The sequence below is a fragment of the Pan paniscus genome, chromosome 11 (assembly GCF_029289425.2).
Source record: "Pan paniscus chromosome 11, NHGRI_mPanPan1-v2.0_pri, whole genome shotgun sequence".
In the NCBI taxonomy this organism is placed as follows: domain Eukaryota; kingdom Metazoa; phylum Chordata; class Mammalia; order Primates; family Hominidae; genus Pan; species Pan paniscus.
Window position 1 is genome coordinate 84,307,932 of NC_073260.2, and position 16,869 is coordinate 84,324,800.

The 16,869-nt window shown below is 40.6% G+C and overlaps 2 protein-coding genes across 3 annotated transcripts in view; both read left to right on the forward strand.

Moving 5' to 3' along the window:
• NTRK2 (neurotrophic receptor tyrosine kinase 2) overlaps positions 1 to 16,869 on the forward strand; it is a 544,938-nt gene that overhangs the window by 478,791 nt on the left and 49,278 nt on the right. The gene's annotated exons all lie outside the window — the stretch shown is intronic.
• LOC100968305 (ubiquitin-conjugating enzyme E2 variant 1) lies at positions 3,051 to 3,410 on the forward strand. Its single transcript, XM_008961377.1, has one exon. It carries the CDS (start codon positions 3,051 to 3,053, stop codon positions 3,408 to 3,410), a length of 360 nt encoding a protein of 119 aa, XP_008959625.1.

Consider the following 16,869-nt stretch of genomic DNA (forward strand, 5'->3'; position numbering starts at 1 on the left):
CTACAGCAATGTCTGAGGATACTTCGCTTTATGTGCATAAAGGAGAGAGCACAATTTCAACAATTATTCTCTGCATGCGCTCAACCCAGTTACTTAGTTAATCTGAATTTCCAATTCCTCATGTTTACAAATGGGGCCACGGATACTGTCTCCATCAGGGCCTAAGCAGGTATCAGATGACACACTCAAGCTGGGTGGTGGGGAGATTTCAATAAAGGGATTACTTACCAGGTGTGAGCAAGGTTTGGGGAAGCCAGCAAGGGCTGATACCATCATTGGATCTGCAGGGGAGAATCATTAGCAGTCAGGCTCACCTAAAGGGCTGAGGGAGGGAATGGTTTCCAGGAACCAGAGAGCATCACTCTGCAGATACTCCACAGGAACAGACCAGAGAGTCAACTAACTACTTTTCCCTGCTCTCTGATTTTCTACTGATGCTAAACTACTGGCTGTGTCCAAATGGAAGTGCTAGAACAAGGAGCTGGTTGATGCAGTTCATACAGGTCAGCCTCCTGGGGGGACAGAACAAGGTAGTAGTGGGTCTGGGGTGGGGGAGTGGGAGAGTTTATAGAAGATACCCGGCATAGATACCACCAAGGAAGGTATGAGCACGAATTAAGTTAGTTTGTAAAAACCTGCCCATGCCTGACACACAGTAGGAGTTCAGTAAACATGAATTCCCCCAAACCCTCCCCACTCCCCACCTCTCACTGAGAAACCCACAATCTTGCAGCCACAGTCCCTGCCCCACATTCAGTAGAGATCTCCAAATACAAACTTGCACACACGCATAATGCTCGCTTTCTATGTCAGGCTTTCTATTTATGTGTGGTTGATTTTTAGGTTTTGGCTTAAGTGTTTATTCACTCTACATGCCTTAGTGGAGCTTTTAGCAATCAAACTTCAGCCTGTTCTTCCCAAACTTTACCTGGCCCATCAGATACTGGCACTAAATTAGTGGTTAATTTCTAATTAATTTGCCTGCTTTGAGGGATAGATGTATTAGCATCAAGTTTTGACAATTCCCAAAAATAATTAAATATCCCTAGAGAAAAAGGAAGGGAAGATTCAGGACCCGTAGTTCCTAAAAGGATTTGAACACCACTTACAATAGAGCAAATTTCCAGATAGCTCCAGGAGCTTAATCTTTGGAAGCAGGAGTTGCTTTGTTTACAAACAAGCAGGCGTTTGTTAGCCAGTGCAACAATAAACCTCTGCTCTCTGGTCAGCCATTTTCATTAAATTATTCTTAAAGACCACCAATAAAAGGTGCCAATCATTCTACTTAACTATGTGGCTAACCATCTATTATTAACCAGAGCACATACTTCTGGAATAACAAATGGGGTCGCAAAGATCTGAGCTCGATAAGCCCTATAATGAGATAACTCCCGGGCCTGGTATCATGTGATAAATGGGATGATTGATCAGAACTGCACAGGAGAGACTGACGTCCTCTCTGCACTCTCCCTCCTCTTTCCCTCCCTCCCTGTGGTTTAGCTCTACTAAAAAATGCTAAATAGAGATATATATATTTCATATAAGAAATATGCAAATAAGCCTTTTTTATTAAATGCATGTTTGCTAGAGGTTAAACCCTGGTATCCTGCAAAAATCAAGAGAAGAAAACTTGCTGAGTGTTTCTGCCATGTCATTTTCCAGCCATATTTAACAGAGAGAGATTTCTGGCAGGACTAAGTGCAGCAATTAGATTGGAAATTTAGGTCATCTTTATAATTATGTTCAGATGTGATTGGAAAAATATCTCGGGAGCCATAGATGTTTTGGTTAAAAGCTTATTTCAGAATGCAGGTGAAAAGGCAAAATCTGGTCTCCTATGTAATTAAATCCCTGTACAACCTGGATGAGACATTTTATGGGCTAAAGTAGCAGCAGCAAAAATGCTTGATTTGAACACACCCCAACAGAAGAAACTACCTTATCTTTTTTGCCCTGCTTAATAGCAAACTACATATAGCACAGCTTCCTTGGCATAATCTCTTGGTCATTTGGTGTGGAGACCTCAGTGTGCTTTATCAACATTAGCCTGCTAATCCCAGCAGGAACCTGAGGGGGTTGGCAGGCTGCCCATTAATGTCATTTCAGGTGAATTCATAGATAACTGCAAATTTTAGTCTCTGCTGTAGAGCCAAAGAAAGGAAGTTCTCACCCCTCTCCAAACAGTGGGTATCAATGTATTATCACTAGGGCATCAGTGATGTTCCTGCCTGGTATCTGGGCCTAGAAAAAATGGAAGGCTGAGTGTCCAGGTGTCTCTGACCCCATGAGGAAGAGGAGTGAGCTGGAGTAGGGATGGGCTGATTCTTCCAAGGGGAGTTTTTTTGAGGAGTGCATCTATCTAGAAAACAACTATCTCCCAGTAGACCAGTGGTTCACAGCTTTGCCTGCACATTGAAATCCCTTGAGACACCCTAGCAATCACTGGGTCTCACCTTCAGGAATTTTGATTTAATTGGCCTGGGGTGTTGGCTTCAGGCCAGCGAGTTTCTAAAACACAAGAGGTGATTCTAATACAGAGCCAAGGTTGAAAACCACTACTAAAGTCAGGAGTTTCACTAGGAACCACTACTTTCAGGTGCTTTTTCTGCTTTGGAAAGATCCAGTTTTGCTAGTGAACAGAAAGTTATTTGATCCAATCTTTATGGTGGTATCATTTACTCCTGACTACCTTGTGCCTTGCACACTGGTGTTTTTCAGACTGTGGGTGGTGGCTTACTGGGAGGTGATGAAATAGATTTAGATCATTGCAACTGGCACATTTTGTTTTAAAAATAAATACAATAGAATTGGAAACATCTGAGTCCATTATAGATAATTATTTTGTAATAATTGCTTTGTAATATTACAGAAATTGTTTTGTAAAATATTTCTTTGTGTGTGTGCACACGTTGTGAACTTGTACTGGATCTTGATGTAAACTGTTTATCTTAATGAAGATCATGGTTTAAAAAAGTATAAAACTGACTTTACTAATGCTAATACTTTAGAATGTATCTCTTCCGTTTTATATAAGAAATCTGGAGCTCCGGATGCTACTTTGGGCTCAGACAACTTATGAAAACAGAACACACAGTCTTAAAATAGAATGTAGACCTAAAACACCTAAAAACACTTACCTTTGTAAGATTGTAACAAAAATTAATACAAATGGAGTTGATAGCTGTAATGTAGTGGTGGACCCAAAAGCCATATTAGTACTAGCAAAAGGGCAGAATTCACACAGTATCATAGTTGTTCTGCAAGAGCTTTGGCACCTAGTCATGTCCAAAGCAGATATAAAACTCCCTCAGCCACCTGAAGGACAGTGTTGCAGCAATTCATCAAAAAGAAAAACCACAGGCCCTTCTTTCCCTCCATTCGATTTAACTGGTCTTCATTTTCCACAGTAGTAAACGTTCTAGATGCCTCTTGTAGACCTCAAAGTATGGGAAAGGAAGCTTCTAGTCAAAGGTTATTTATCTTAAGATACTATAAATGATGCTAATTTTTAGTCCACTTGAAATATGTAAGTTGTGCTATAACAAATCATTCTGTCACGTGACCACTTTCCATGTAGTTGAACTGATCGAGAAAGTATATTTGAATTGATTCCCATCATAACCAGGGAGGCACATCTAACTCAGTGGTGAAAAGGTGCATCACACATTTGCCTTGCTGCTGGTTATGTGGCCTGGGATCTCTGCCTTCTCTCGTTTTCCTCCCCCGCCTCCCACCCTCCCTGCAGCAGCCCTCAAGCCTGGGGGCTTTTTAGAATAGATGTGAAGTTTTCAACCTGTGGACCTGCTGCGTGTGGAGGTGCTTTGCCTGCACCCCTTGTTTCTTGAGTCTTTAATGATGCCTTTGTCCAAGCCATAGCCCTGTCTCTACACTCCTCCACTCCCGCGCTGGGCTGAGGCACCGATGATAAACCCTGAGGCTGGCCTTTGGTGAGGAATTTGGGGCTTTCCCCATATCTTCTCTCTGCACCTTTTTCAAGGGGTGCTGCTTTTTCCTCTCTCCTGCTTAAGTTCCCTTTTGCATCGTCACCACCCAACACTTTCCATGACACTTCCTTGCTGTGGCCAGAAGCCCACCAGGCAAGGTTGGCAAGAACCTCTGACTTCTCTTGTTTAGTTTTGGAACCACATTTATTCACTCTTGCTCAGCCTGGGATGCGAATATTGGGCCCTGCCACCCTCTGCCGGCATCATCAGCCATTTTTTTTTTTTAGTATAACAGGCACTATTTTTGAATAAACAAATCACTTTGCAAATGCTGTTTTCTATTTTTATTATTATTATTATTATACTTTAAGTTCTGGGGTACATGTAGAGGTTTGTTACATAGGTATACACACACCATGGTGGTTTGCTGCACCCATCAATCTGTCATCTACATTAGGTATTTCTCCTAATGCTACCCCTCCCCTATCTCCCTATACCTGGACAGGCCCTGGTGTGTGATGTTCCCCTCCCTGTGTCCATGTGTTCTCATTGTTCAACTCCCACTTACGAGTGAGAACATGTGGTGTTTGGTTTTCTGTTCTTGTGTTAGTTTGCTGAGAATGATGGTTCCAGTGTCATCCATGTTCCTGCAAAGGACAGGAACTCATCATTTTTTATGGCTGCATAGTATTCCATGGTATATATGTAATATATGTACCACATTTTCTCTATCCAATCTATCACTGATAGGCATTTGGGTTGGTTCCAAGTCTTTGCTATTGTGAACAGTACTGCAGTCAACATACGTGTGCATGTGTCTTTATAGTAGAATGATTTATAATCCTTTGGGTACACACCCAGTAATGGGATTGCTGGGTCAAATGATATTTCTGGTTCCAGATCCTTGAGAAATTGCCACACTGTCTTCCTCAATGGTTGAACCAATTTACACTCCCACCAGCAATGTAAAAGCATTCCTATTTCTCCATATCCTTTCCAGCATCTGTTGTTTCCTGACTTTTTAATGATCACCATTCTAACTGGTGTGAGATGGTATCTCATTGTGGTTTTGATTTGCATTTCTCTAATGACCAGTGATGATGAGCTTTTTTTCATATGTTTGTTGGCCACATAAATATCTTCTTTTGAGAAGTGTCTCTTTATATCTTTCTCCCACTTTTTGATGGGGTTGTTTCTTTTTTCTTGTAAATTTGTTTAAGTTCCTTGTAGATTCTGGATATTAGCTCTTTGTCAGATGAAGAGATTGCAAAAATTTTCTCCCATTCTGCAGTTTGTCTGCTCAGTCTGATGTTAGCTTCTTTTGCTGTGCAGAAGCTCTTTAGTTTAATTCGATCCCATTTGTCAATTTTGGCTTTTGTTGCAATTGCTTTTGGTGTTTTAGTCATGAAATCTTTGCCCATGCCTATGTCCTGAATTGTATTGCCTAGGTTTCCTTCCAGGGTTTTTATGGTTTTAGGTCTTACATTTCAGTCTTTAATCCATCTTGAGTTAATTTTTGTATAAGGTGTAAGGAAGGGGTCCAGTTTCAGTTTTCCACATACGGCTAGCCAGTTTCCCAACACCATTTGTTAACTAGCGAATCCTTTCCTCATTGCTTTTTTTTGTCAGGTTTGTCAAAGATCACATGGTTGTAGATGTGTGGTATTATTTCTGAGGCCTCTGTTCTGTTCCATTGGTCTATATATCTGTTTTGGTACCAGTACCATGCTGTTTTGGTTACTGTAGCCTTATAGTATAGTTTGAAGTCAGGTAGCATACCTCCAGCTTTGTTCTTTTTGCTTAGGATTGTCTTGGCTATATGGGCTCTTTTTGTTTGCCAGTTTCTCTGTGTGGCCTTTTCCAGGTTTAGCCACCAGAGACTCAGAGCCAGCAAATCTGAGTAACCTGGTGACTCTGCTTTCCTTTAATCACAACATGAGCTAAAATACACATTGGTTCCATATTTAAATCAATGTGTTTAAATTGTAGATGTGTGGCATTATTTCTGAGGCCTGTGTTCTATTTCATTGGTATATATATATCTGTTTTGGTACCAGTACCATGCTGTTTTGGTTACTGTAGCCTTGTAGTATAGTTTGAAGTCAGGTAGCATGATACCTCCAGCTTTGTTCTTTTTGCTTAGGATTGTCTTGGCTATACCGGCTCTTTTTGTTTGCAAGTGCCTTTCTGTGGCCTTTTCCAGGTTTAGCCACCAGAGACTCTGAGAGCCAGCAAGTCTGAGTAACCCAGTGACTCTGCTTTCCTTTCATCACAACACAAGCTAAAATACACATTGGTTCCATATTTAAACCATATTTAAACCAATGTGTTTTTTAGCTCATGTTGTGATGAAGGGAAAACATAGTCACCGGGTTACTCAGACTTGCCAGCTTCAGAGTCTCTGGCAGCTAAACCTGGAAAAGGCCACACAAAGACACTTGTAAACATGCACCACCTTTCTGAATTGCTTTCATTCCCTATCATTGTTTTTGCTTTTAGAAATTGAAGAAGTTTTAAACAGGACTCTCAGTTGGTTGTTCTTGCCATCCATTTGGGTCCATTCAGAATCTGACAACTGGCACAAAAAGAACCTTGAATTGAGCACATACTCTACTTTGGTTTTGGTGCTGCTGCTTCTCACAGTTTCAGCAGGGATTAAGAAAGAACTTAGTGTGCCCAGCAGATCCCCAAAATTGGCCAGCTTGACTTCCCAGCAAATTGCTGAATTTTTCCACTTTCTGTTCAGGACCACTAAATGCTGAAATATGAATGTGTATCAAAATGACAGCAATTCATTGTATTCTAAAAAAAAAAAAGTAAAGAAATCTGGGACTGTGAAAGATTTCACAACTTTCTCCACATTCACCCAGATATACCAAGTGATGACTCACAGTCAAATCAGGCCCCTGTGTCTCCAAGGCCCAAGCTCCCTTTGTTACCCATGATGTATTTCTATCATCCAAGACCCAGGCTTACACCAATGTCATTGGCATAGCCTCAAGTCTTTGCTCTCCTTAATGCACCAACTAGAAAGACAGCCAGCTAAGAGAACAAAGTAAAGTTCAAAAAAGAAAAAGAAAGAAAAGAAAAAAGAAAAGAAAAGAAAAGAAACCTAAAGGCCTCTTCCCTTTACATATCTACCAAAGCAAAGAAGGCTCACTTGCTCCCCTTCCAGAGTTTCTCAGCCTTCAACCTGCAATGCTTTCTCTGCTGCAACTTAGCCCCTCCTCTGCCTATCAACAAGATGTTGAAGAGAAGTTATATTGTCCTGCTTGTAATGACCATGTATGTTCTTGCAGAGGCTTCTTGGGTCACACCCAAAGTGAACAGATTCATTGCATATCAAAGTGGTAACAGCACACTCCCTCTGCAGAAGCACGAGCCTCCTGCAACACATTCAAACCCAAATGAAGAACCCTGAGTGTACTAAGGAGTGCTTAGATTTAAGTAAATGTTATTGAAGTATCACCTACATGCAGGAAACAGCATAAGCCGAAAGGGTACCATGCAATGAATTTTCACAAACTGAATGTACTCTATTAACATTACCCACATCAAGAGAGAAATACAGTAGCGGCAGCCCCAGAAACCTCTCGCTTACATTCTCTTTCCGTGTCACTACCTCCCACCAAAAGTAAACACCACCCTGACCTCTAACCATACTTCTGCCTACATAAAATTGAATGTTTTTATGTATGTACGTTATATGTATTTAAGTTAAATTATGCTATTTTTACTCTTTTGTGTTGAGCTCCTTACATTCAATATTGTATTTGAGAGGTTCATTCACACTATTGTGTGTACATATAATTTATTCAATTCCATTAATGTTTGGTATTCTATTGTATTAATGTATAGCAACTGATTGACCTATTTTCCTATTATGGCCACTTGGATATTTTCCAATTTGAGGCTACAAACATTCCATTTCTACTATGAATATTCTACTATACATCTTTTAGTGAATGTATGTTCACATTTCTGTCAGTTATTTACTAGGAACAGAACTATTGGGTCAAAGGCATGCATATGGTTTTCAGCTTTAACAGGGCCTGCAGAAGAAGTTTTCAATGTTGTACATTTTACCTTCCTACCAGCAGTATAAAAAGAATTCAGTTGTTCCACATCTTCACCAAAGTTGATATTTATTATCTTCTTCATTTTAGCTATCCTGTGTGTGTGTGTTTGAGAGAGAAGCCTGTTTAGTCTTTATCATAGCTTTAAAATCAATTTTATTGAGGTACAATGTACATATAAGAAATAGAAACCATCTAAAATACATGATTTGATGAGCTTTGAGAGATGTATACACCCATAAAGTCACTGCCACAATCAACCAGATAGTTCCGTATCTCAAAAGTTTTCTCATGTTCCTTCTGTATTTTCTGAGAGAGGCTCTGGAAGAAGAAAGGGCTTCTTTCCCTGGTCCCAGGGTACCTCATTACCAGTCTCCAGCGAAGCATGTTTCTGAAATTCTTCACTGCTAGACAGTGCAGATTCTTCAGTGCAGCCTACAATGACAGGCTCCTGTAGGGCATAATTTTCCCCAGCTCTCAATGAAGGCAGCATTGGCAAGAGACCCAGATAGCATAGCATTAATTGTATTTAATTTTAATTGATTAAAACTTAAAAGTATTCACATACAGCTAGTGGCTACCTTATTGCACAATGCAGGCTTAGATTTTACTAGAAACTTCTTTCAGAACTGGGGCAGGCTAGAGTCATGTTGATGTTTCCTCCCATGACACAAATGACTTTCATGGACCCCACGTTTCTCAGGGGCAGGTTCTTGACTTATTCAGGACTTTTCACTCTACTTTTTTAATCCAGAAAACAAACGCTGCACCCAAATAATCTGTGGACCATCCCTCTCCCTGCCAAATCTTATTAGTAATACACTTGTGGCAAGTCCTTGATTCTGTCTGTGCTTTTGGTTTAAGCGTCGAGGTTTGGGAATCAGACAGACTAGATGAATTTCCTCGGCAGCTCTCCTCATCTGTGTTACTGTGAGCAGAGCCCTCATCCTGCTCAGATCTAACTTCCTTGTCTGCAAGAACAGGGTCATAATATCTATTTCATGAGTGTGTGACACATCCTAAACCCTCAATAAATGTGTCGTTGCCCACACTTCTTGACCTGTTGAATGGTGCTAAGAAACACCTGCATCCTACAGGGTTTTATTGTCATGCAAACCCTTTGGGAAGAGCAGAGCATTATAAAAAATGTCAAGTGTTGTTCCCTGAGTTAAAACAAGTAGGAAAAGCAAGAGCAACTTCCACCAGTCAAGGCCACTGAAATAAAATACATGTCAGCCTTAGGTAAGCTTTATCTTTCCAAAGCCACTGATAACTACTTTTGCTAAGAGCCATCAGCAGAGTGTCTGCTTTCTTGCCAGGAGGAGAAACAAAGACTTTGATCTGATCCATGATAGAACACATTCCTTTCTGTTTTGACTCTTCATTTGCAGGAGGCCCAGGACAGGGATGATGTTTGCTCAGATCTCATGGTAAGTTCCCTCCCATGGGGGCAGATGGGGTTTACACTGGGAAGAAGAGGTCTGAGAGCTATGTCTACCTTAAAGCTTTCTCCCTGTACAGCAGGTCCTAATCAGGTGCTGGGGGAGGAGGAGGGAGCAATCCCAAGGCATGGGAGATGGCAGTTGGATGCCCTGAGTATCAGCTATTGGCCAGTCATTCGTCAGGAGCTTTATTAATGATACTGCTCACTGCTCAGTGGAACACAGGCCAGAAACTGTTACATCATTTAACTTCCACACAATAAATGACATTATCATGCCTATTTACAGACAATGGATCTAAGATTTGAAAAGGAAAAAAACTTACCCGAGGTCTCATCGCTAGCTGAGATTTGTACCTATGTCATTATGGCTCCATAATGTATGCCCTTTACCATGAAGTAACATTACCCCTGCAGCCACATGCTTTTCTACTGAATGCTCATGGACTCATGAGGTAGATGTTCTTGCCTTTCATGGATGGAAAACAGACTTAAGAGTTGAAATAAATTTTCACAAATTTACAGATCTGGAATCCTGGTAGTAGAACTAAAACTCGTACTCATGTACGTTGATTTTTTTAAAAATTCCATATACAGGACTCTTTCCATCATTTTACATAGTAATAACCAAGATAATAATACTAACATTATCATGTGTCAGGCACAGTTCTATGCATTTTATATGTCGTAATGCATTTTATCCTCACACAAAACCATAGAATATTTTTGCAATATCATCTTCATTTACAGACCATAAAACTGAAGCACAGAATGATTAAGTACTTTCCAAAGTTGCAAAGTAAATAAGTAGAGAAGTTGTGATTTGAACCGGAGCAATGTGTCTCCAGAGCTACTTTTTAATCACTTTGTTAGAGGCAACCCCAATGTCAAGATATCTCTGCCTCTGGTGGGTGGCCTTTGGGACTACCCTAATGCATCTGGGCAGGATGAAAAGCCACAGGGTGAAATGAACACCAGAAGAAAGGCATAGAAAAAAAAGACAATTTCAAGTGACAGAGCTTTGAGAAGAGCAGCAAGTTAGCTAAGAAGGATTGTCATGGTTGTTTATGGTCCTCAAAATCGCTTTGATTCTAACACACAAGAAGACCAGCCTTGCTCTATCCACAGTGGAAATCACCCGAGTCTAGAATTGACATGAGAAGTTGATTTATTTTCATTGTTTGTTACAGCAATTCAGTGCAATTTATTTAGGACCACTGTCTCTCACTCAGAGGGAAACTCATAATGCAAACACATTAATCTTGGGAGACAGTATCTTGGATACCAGCAGTTAGGATAATTAGATTGTTACTCTCAGCATGCAGTGCCTGTTCATAAGCAACAAAGAAGCTTATCAGATTCTAATAATCCTTAATGTATATTATACAAATTACTGAATACAATGACATTCACATTTGCAAAGAAAATTCCATAACCTAGGCTCTCCTTTGCTATGTGAAAGTCCAATCTGTATTTTCCTTTCATAACTGAAAGCGATTTATCTCAGCAGTAACCCGACTAGAACATTTTCTATTGATTCTCTAAAGGCTCTTCATTAAGGAAAATCTGAAAATAAAAACCAGGGGCGCTGTGACCTTGAGATCATCCAGGCTTGGACCCAAAGTCATGACCCATCAAATACAGTGGGTATCTTTCTACTGGTTAATATTAGTTGAACCCTTCAGACACCTAGTAACTTTTAACCGATAGTATCCTTTGTCAAGATTCTGAGTTAAGAGACCTCAAGCTCCTCAGAAAAGGATGGTTCAGATGATAAGGAGGCCATGGTGCAAACCCTGAAGCTTAAACCACCCTCCTAGTTCAATGCGATGAATTCCCTGGGATTGGTGGCTCTCCTGCTACATCCCCTTGTGAATTCCAAGATGTAAGTCTGTCTCTGACATGGACGGTAGACTACATGTTCAGATAGAGACGCTCAGACAAAGTTACTAAGCCAGACAGTCAAGCTGTCATGGGTATAAAAATCATCAGATGCCCACAAACATCTATGGCGACCCAAAGATTCTGGGAGTGATGCCCCATTCATTGGTACTTCTGCCCCTGACCTGGATTCTACATTGTTGAACTCCAGGCTACCACCTTGATTGAACGGTTCTGACCCACACTTTTTGTGCTGTGAGTTACATCACTCTCTCCCCTGTGGCCTGAAATCATTGCCTTTACCACCATTAATATCACCCATCTTCGACCTCAGACAGGCATCACAAGGGTATAGAATTCCAGGCTGCTTTTTGATCAATTATTATTTTTACCTAACTCAGTGGCTTTTTGTACAATGTTTCATTGAGTCCTCCATGAACCAGAAAGCTCTGGAAAATCCTGTGGCCCCAAAGACTTGCCTCAGCTGCTGTCTTTGGACAAGTACAGGCAAGGAAGGCAAAGTGGGTAAGACTCCAGGCCCCCACCCAGTCTCCATCAGGGGTCCATTTTCAACTGAATTGTCTCAGGTTGTGTTTGAACAAAAGGCCTTGCTGTTATAATGAAATGCTTGATGACACCAATCTAAGGGAAATGGCAAGGCTTGAGGGAGTTAAAGCTGCTTTACACGCTCATTCTGAGAGCACTACTCTCAGGCTTCAGCTTCTCCTTGTGCGTTTGCATCCAAATGTGAAGTTATTATTAGTCTTTCCTCTCTCTTGTCATTGTTACATGTGTTAATTGGTCTTCTTCTCTGTACTGTCTCAAAACAAGATACATTCATCTCTGCTGTGAGCACAGAACCCATTATTCTCAGTCCCAGATTGGTCAATTCTGTGGGCCTCCTTTTCCTAAACTTTAAGAAGATTATAATAATATTTAACTCATACATTTGTCATAAGAATTGGGGCAGATAATGTGTATAAAACCATCAGGTTGAACGTTCACTTTATAGGCATTTTAACTCACTAGTGCCTTGTCCCTGTGTAACAGGTATCTCCTCTCTTGACCGAGCTGTTTTAGGGCAAGAAATGGATCTCAGTAACAGTTTAATGGACATAAGTAACATTTATTGAGTACTATGTGCAGGGTATGGGCTGCAGCATTTTACATTTCCTATCTCATTTAATCCTCATGAGAAATCTATGAGATAAGTTACATTTATTAGCCCTGTTTTGAAAATGAGCAAATCGAGGTTCAGAAAGGAGATGCAACATGCCCATGATAACATGGGTTAAATAAAATTGGGATTCAACCCAGGTTGGGTGGCTCCTGAACCTAAGCCCTTGCCTTACTACTGTATTGCCTGCAACAACAATCAATTTAATTGATCCCTAAATATTTGTTGTGTGTTGGAGGTCCAGCTCACAGTGCCCTTCTTGTCTAAGATTTTTCCATCCCACAATGGTTTTTCCTCCCTCTGGACTCCCACATGCACTGCCAGTGTTTCTCATTAAGTAGCTAATCACTTTCATATTCCCATGCTTTGTGTGCCTCCCACCCACCCCACCACTGACTAACTTGTAAAGCTCCTGGCCTGGCACATAGTAGCAACTAAATAAATATCTATCAACCAGACAATGATTGACATGATGTCATTTGTTATGAAATCTATAAGTCTGAATACTGATGATGAAAACAGTAGCATTCATTCATTATTTTATTTAACCTTATGAAGTACTTACAATAACTCAGACAACCCAGGAAAATGTTTGAATTTTGAAATGGGAAAAAAGTTTTGATTTCTAGATGTCTTCTCTAGCACACCCTTTGGGGTCTTCTCTGCATTTTATAGACTGAGCTGTTTTACAATGCTGTAAATTGAAGAATTTACAATAATTGATAATGCAAATGATTCTTGCCCATAGAAATGCAAAAAAATTATGTCTGTGAATTGTGCTTGATTATTGTCCTGAGGACAGACTAGTTTTACATTTATTTGGAAGTTCATTTTATCATTCCTTTTTGCCCATGTATTTCTTTCTTTGACTTTCCCTTTGAACTTATATCAACTTACTAGTTCCCTCATTAATCAATGAATTAAATAGTGCCTCTGTATATGTTCATTTTATATTTGTATAAGGTTTACAAGTTTGCCCTTTTTAAAAAGTACCCTTTTATATACATCATAGAGTGCTCAAAATTAAACATGTCTATCCAAGGTGCAAACTAAGTATGTAAATTTCTAAACACAAATCTAAATTCTATCCCTTAGCTATAAATTTCTAGAATGTTTTCTCACATTTCCACCCTCCATTTCTTGGCAAACAATTTCTACTTTTCGTCTCTATGTGTCTGTCTCTTCTGAACATTTCATTTAAATGGAATCATACACTATGGGGCCTTTTGTATTTGGCTTCTATCACTTCACATAATGTTTTCACATTTCATCCATGTTTTAACCTGTAGCGTACTTCATTCCTTTTGATGGCTGAGTGATATTTCATTGTGTGGGTAAACATTGTGTTTATCTGTTCATCTGTTAGACCTTTGGGCTGTCCTTATTTATTTATTTTTTTTTTTTTTTGGCTATTGCGAATAACATATGTTACAAGCTTTCATGTACTTTTTTTTTTTTTTTTTTTTTTGTGGACACATGTTTTCAATTCCCTTGTGTATGCACCTAGAAGTAAAGTTCTGGGTAATATGGTAACTCTATATTTAACTTTTTAAGGAACTGCCAGGCTGTTTTCAAAGCTTCTTCACCAGCCATGTAGAAGGGTTTCAATTTCCCCTCATCCTCATAAAGGAGGTTTTTTTGTTTGCAAAACATAAAAAGAAAACATCTGTGAAAACAAAGCTTAGTTACCATGTCATACATCTCATAGGTCACTGGGAAAACACTGTCCTACATCGATGACACTGGGCTCTGCTGGTTCTTTCTCAAGCAGCACTGTTTTGCCTGCAGTCTGCAGCCCTACATGTGACAATAATTTCCAACCGAGTATCAGAACTTGCTTTTTCTCATTGATCTTTTAGCCTGGCTCGTGGGAGGAGGCTGGGATGATTTCATACCTGCAATAAGTCCAACTTCCATATCCAGGCCTGGCTCACTGGGACCTGAGAAATTTGGCAGCCTTCCTGTCCTTCACACCGCCATGTCCTGGGGCTGAACTGATTGGCTACTGTTATTCTCCTTTCACTTAAATAATCTACCTCTTGAAGCTAGCACATAGCTCAAGCCCAGACCAGGTACTGAGAAAAATTTGAGTCTTGAGAGAGTAAGAAACCTTCTAACCTGCACCCAGATCTTTCTCTGGGCAACTTGCCAATGGCTGTGTCACCTCTGACAATGGGTAAGTGTGGGAAGTGAAGGGAGAGAAACATGTTGTGGGCTGGTCAGAATATTTGTGAGCCCAGAGATTGTATTTTTTGGCTGCTTCTTCCAGGGCTTAAGCAGTGAGTGACATGAGTAACGGGCATGTCAGGCTTCTCACACCCACCTAGTGGATCTTTTCAGTTCTGAATGTGTTTCAGCCAGCCTGTGGGGGATAGTAATCGGGTTTGCTGTTTGAAGACTGGGCTTTGGTGTGGTTTCACACCAGGCCTCTCCACTGTGTCTTTTTAAAGTTTCATCACTCCCAACCAGCTGTTATTTCACTGCCTGTGGTTTTTCTGTCTCACAGTCTATAAGAAGATTAATAGTGTTACGACTAATGGGATCATGATTTTAACAGGAGATTGCAACCAGCTTCAGGTAGGCACCGACAGAATTCTCTTGCAGCCTGAGGGGTGCATAGGACTTTGGAAAACAGATACTGGACTTCTCAGAATGGGAGTTCAGTTTCTTTCTGAGATGAGGATAACAAGGGTAGCTGGTTCCCCTGCGTAGGTCCTCTTAGCACAACAATAACCAGTTCTGGCAGATCTGGTCCCCTCCTGCCTTTAGAGTTGGTGTCTTTTGAGCTGAAGAAATGAAAGAATTTGTTGAGCAGGTGCTTTTTGTGTATAAAAAGCAAAGGACAGCCGTTTGCACATTGGTCTTTTTAGTCACTGCTATGGCCTGAACATATTCCCCAAAACTCGTCTGTTGCAACTTGATTGGCAATGTGATAGTATTAAGAGGTGGGACTTTTAGCAGGTGATTAGGTCATGCGGGTGGCACCCGCATGGGTGGAAGTAGAGCCCTCGAGAGAGTGAGCTCTCCCCTTCCATCTCCCTTTACTCTGTCGCCTTTGGGCATGTGAGGACACAATGTTTATCCCTTCTACCACATGTGGGCAAGAAAGTCCTCACCAGACACTGAAAGCCAGTGCCTTGATCTTGGACTTCCCAGCCTTCATATCTGGGAGAAATAAATTTCTATTATTTATAAATTACCCAGTCTGTGATATTTTTCTATAGCAGGACAGACTAAGGCAGCCACACACATTCTTAATTATTTTATGATTCTCATACACACCAGCCCCTTTGCAGATGAGTCTGATGGACACATATAGTGACCCCTGTATATGTCCCCATCTCTAGGTGGCATAATCCTTCAAACCCAGAGACTGTTCCCTCTCCCTCTGGAGTCCTGTCCTGACATCCCCTCTGTTGGACTCTGCTGCTATTATCTGTGGAGCCCCTTTAGGCACTTGGAGCTGCTGTTTGGGGCCATAAGTTCTCTCATGGTGCATGTTCAGCCTCCTCAGCTAACTTATAAAGGAAGGAAAGAATGTGATATGTGTTGGATATAAGCCTGTGTATCAGATCTCATTTGATCTTGAGGAATGGGTACCATAATCCCCATTTTAGAGATGAGGAGCCTGAGGATTCAGATGGCTTAGGTCATTTGCCAAAGCCACACAGCTTACGGCCAAGCTTGGCTTCAAACCCTAGATTGAGTAATTCCAAATCTCATGCTTGCTCTACTAAACTGCACTTGGGGATAAACACTTCAGAAATGATCTCTTATATGTCTTAGTTTGCTCACATCATAGCACAGTATTTTGCTCTGTTAAACACTTGAGGTTTGAGCTGCTGATGAAGGTTCTCTGACAGATATATGGACATATCCTTGGCTACTAGAAGCCATGCATAATATATCAGGTCATGTCAGGTCAACATGAGATCAGTACAACAAGATCATAAACAAAGACATAATTTTAAAGCCTAAACTAGCTTGTCATGAACACATCTTTCCATTTCCAACTAGATTCTAACCAAACCATATTAGGTTACATTAAGCCCTGTATATACGGGGAAACCCATTTTCCCCTAAGCTAATTAACTGGGTCTTCTTTCCCAATTATTGCTGTAATCAAGCTAATGTGTTATTAAGAAGACTGAAATAATTGTTTATGATCTGGTTACTTTGTCCAATGAATAATTGAATTGAATGGCCATTAAAGAAAATCTAATCAATGGCTATGCACTGAGTCAGTCCACAAATCGCCAGTGTGGTGGAACATGAAGTTATATGCACTGAATTTTAGGGCTAAGCGGAGAGTTGTGATGTCATCTACTTCGGTCTTGCACATAAGCGCAA

Excerpts from the sequence above, each read along its gene's own strand:
- LOC100968305 (XM_008961377.1), top strand. The coding sequence starts at position 3,051 with ATGCTACTTTGGGCTCAGACAACTTATGAAAACAGAACACACAGTCTT.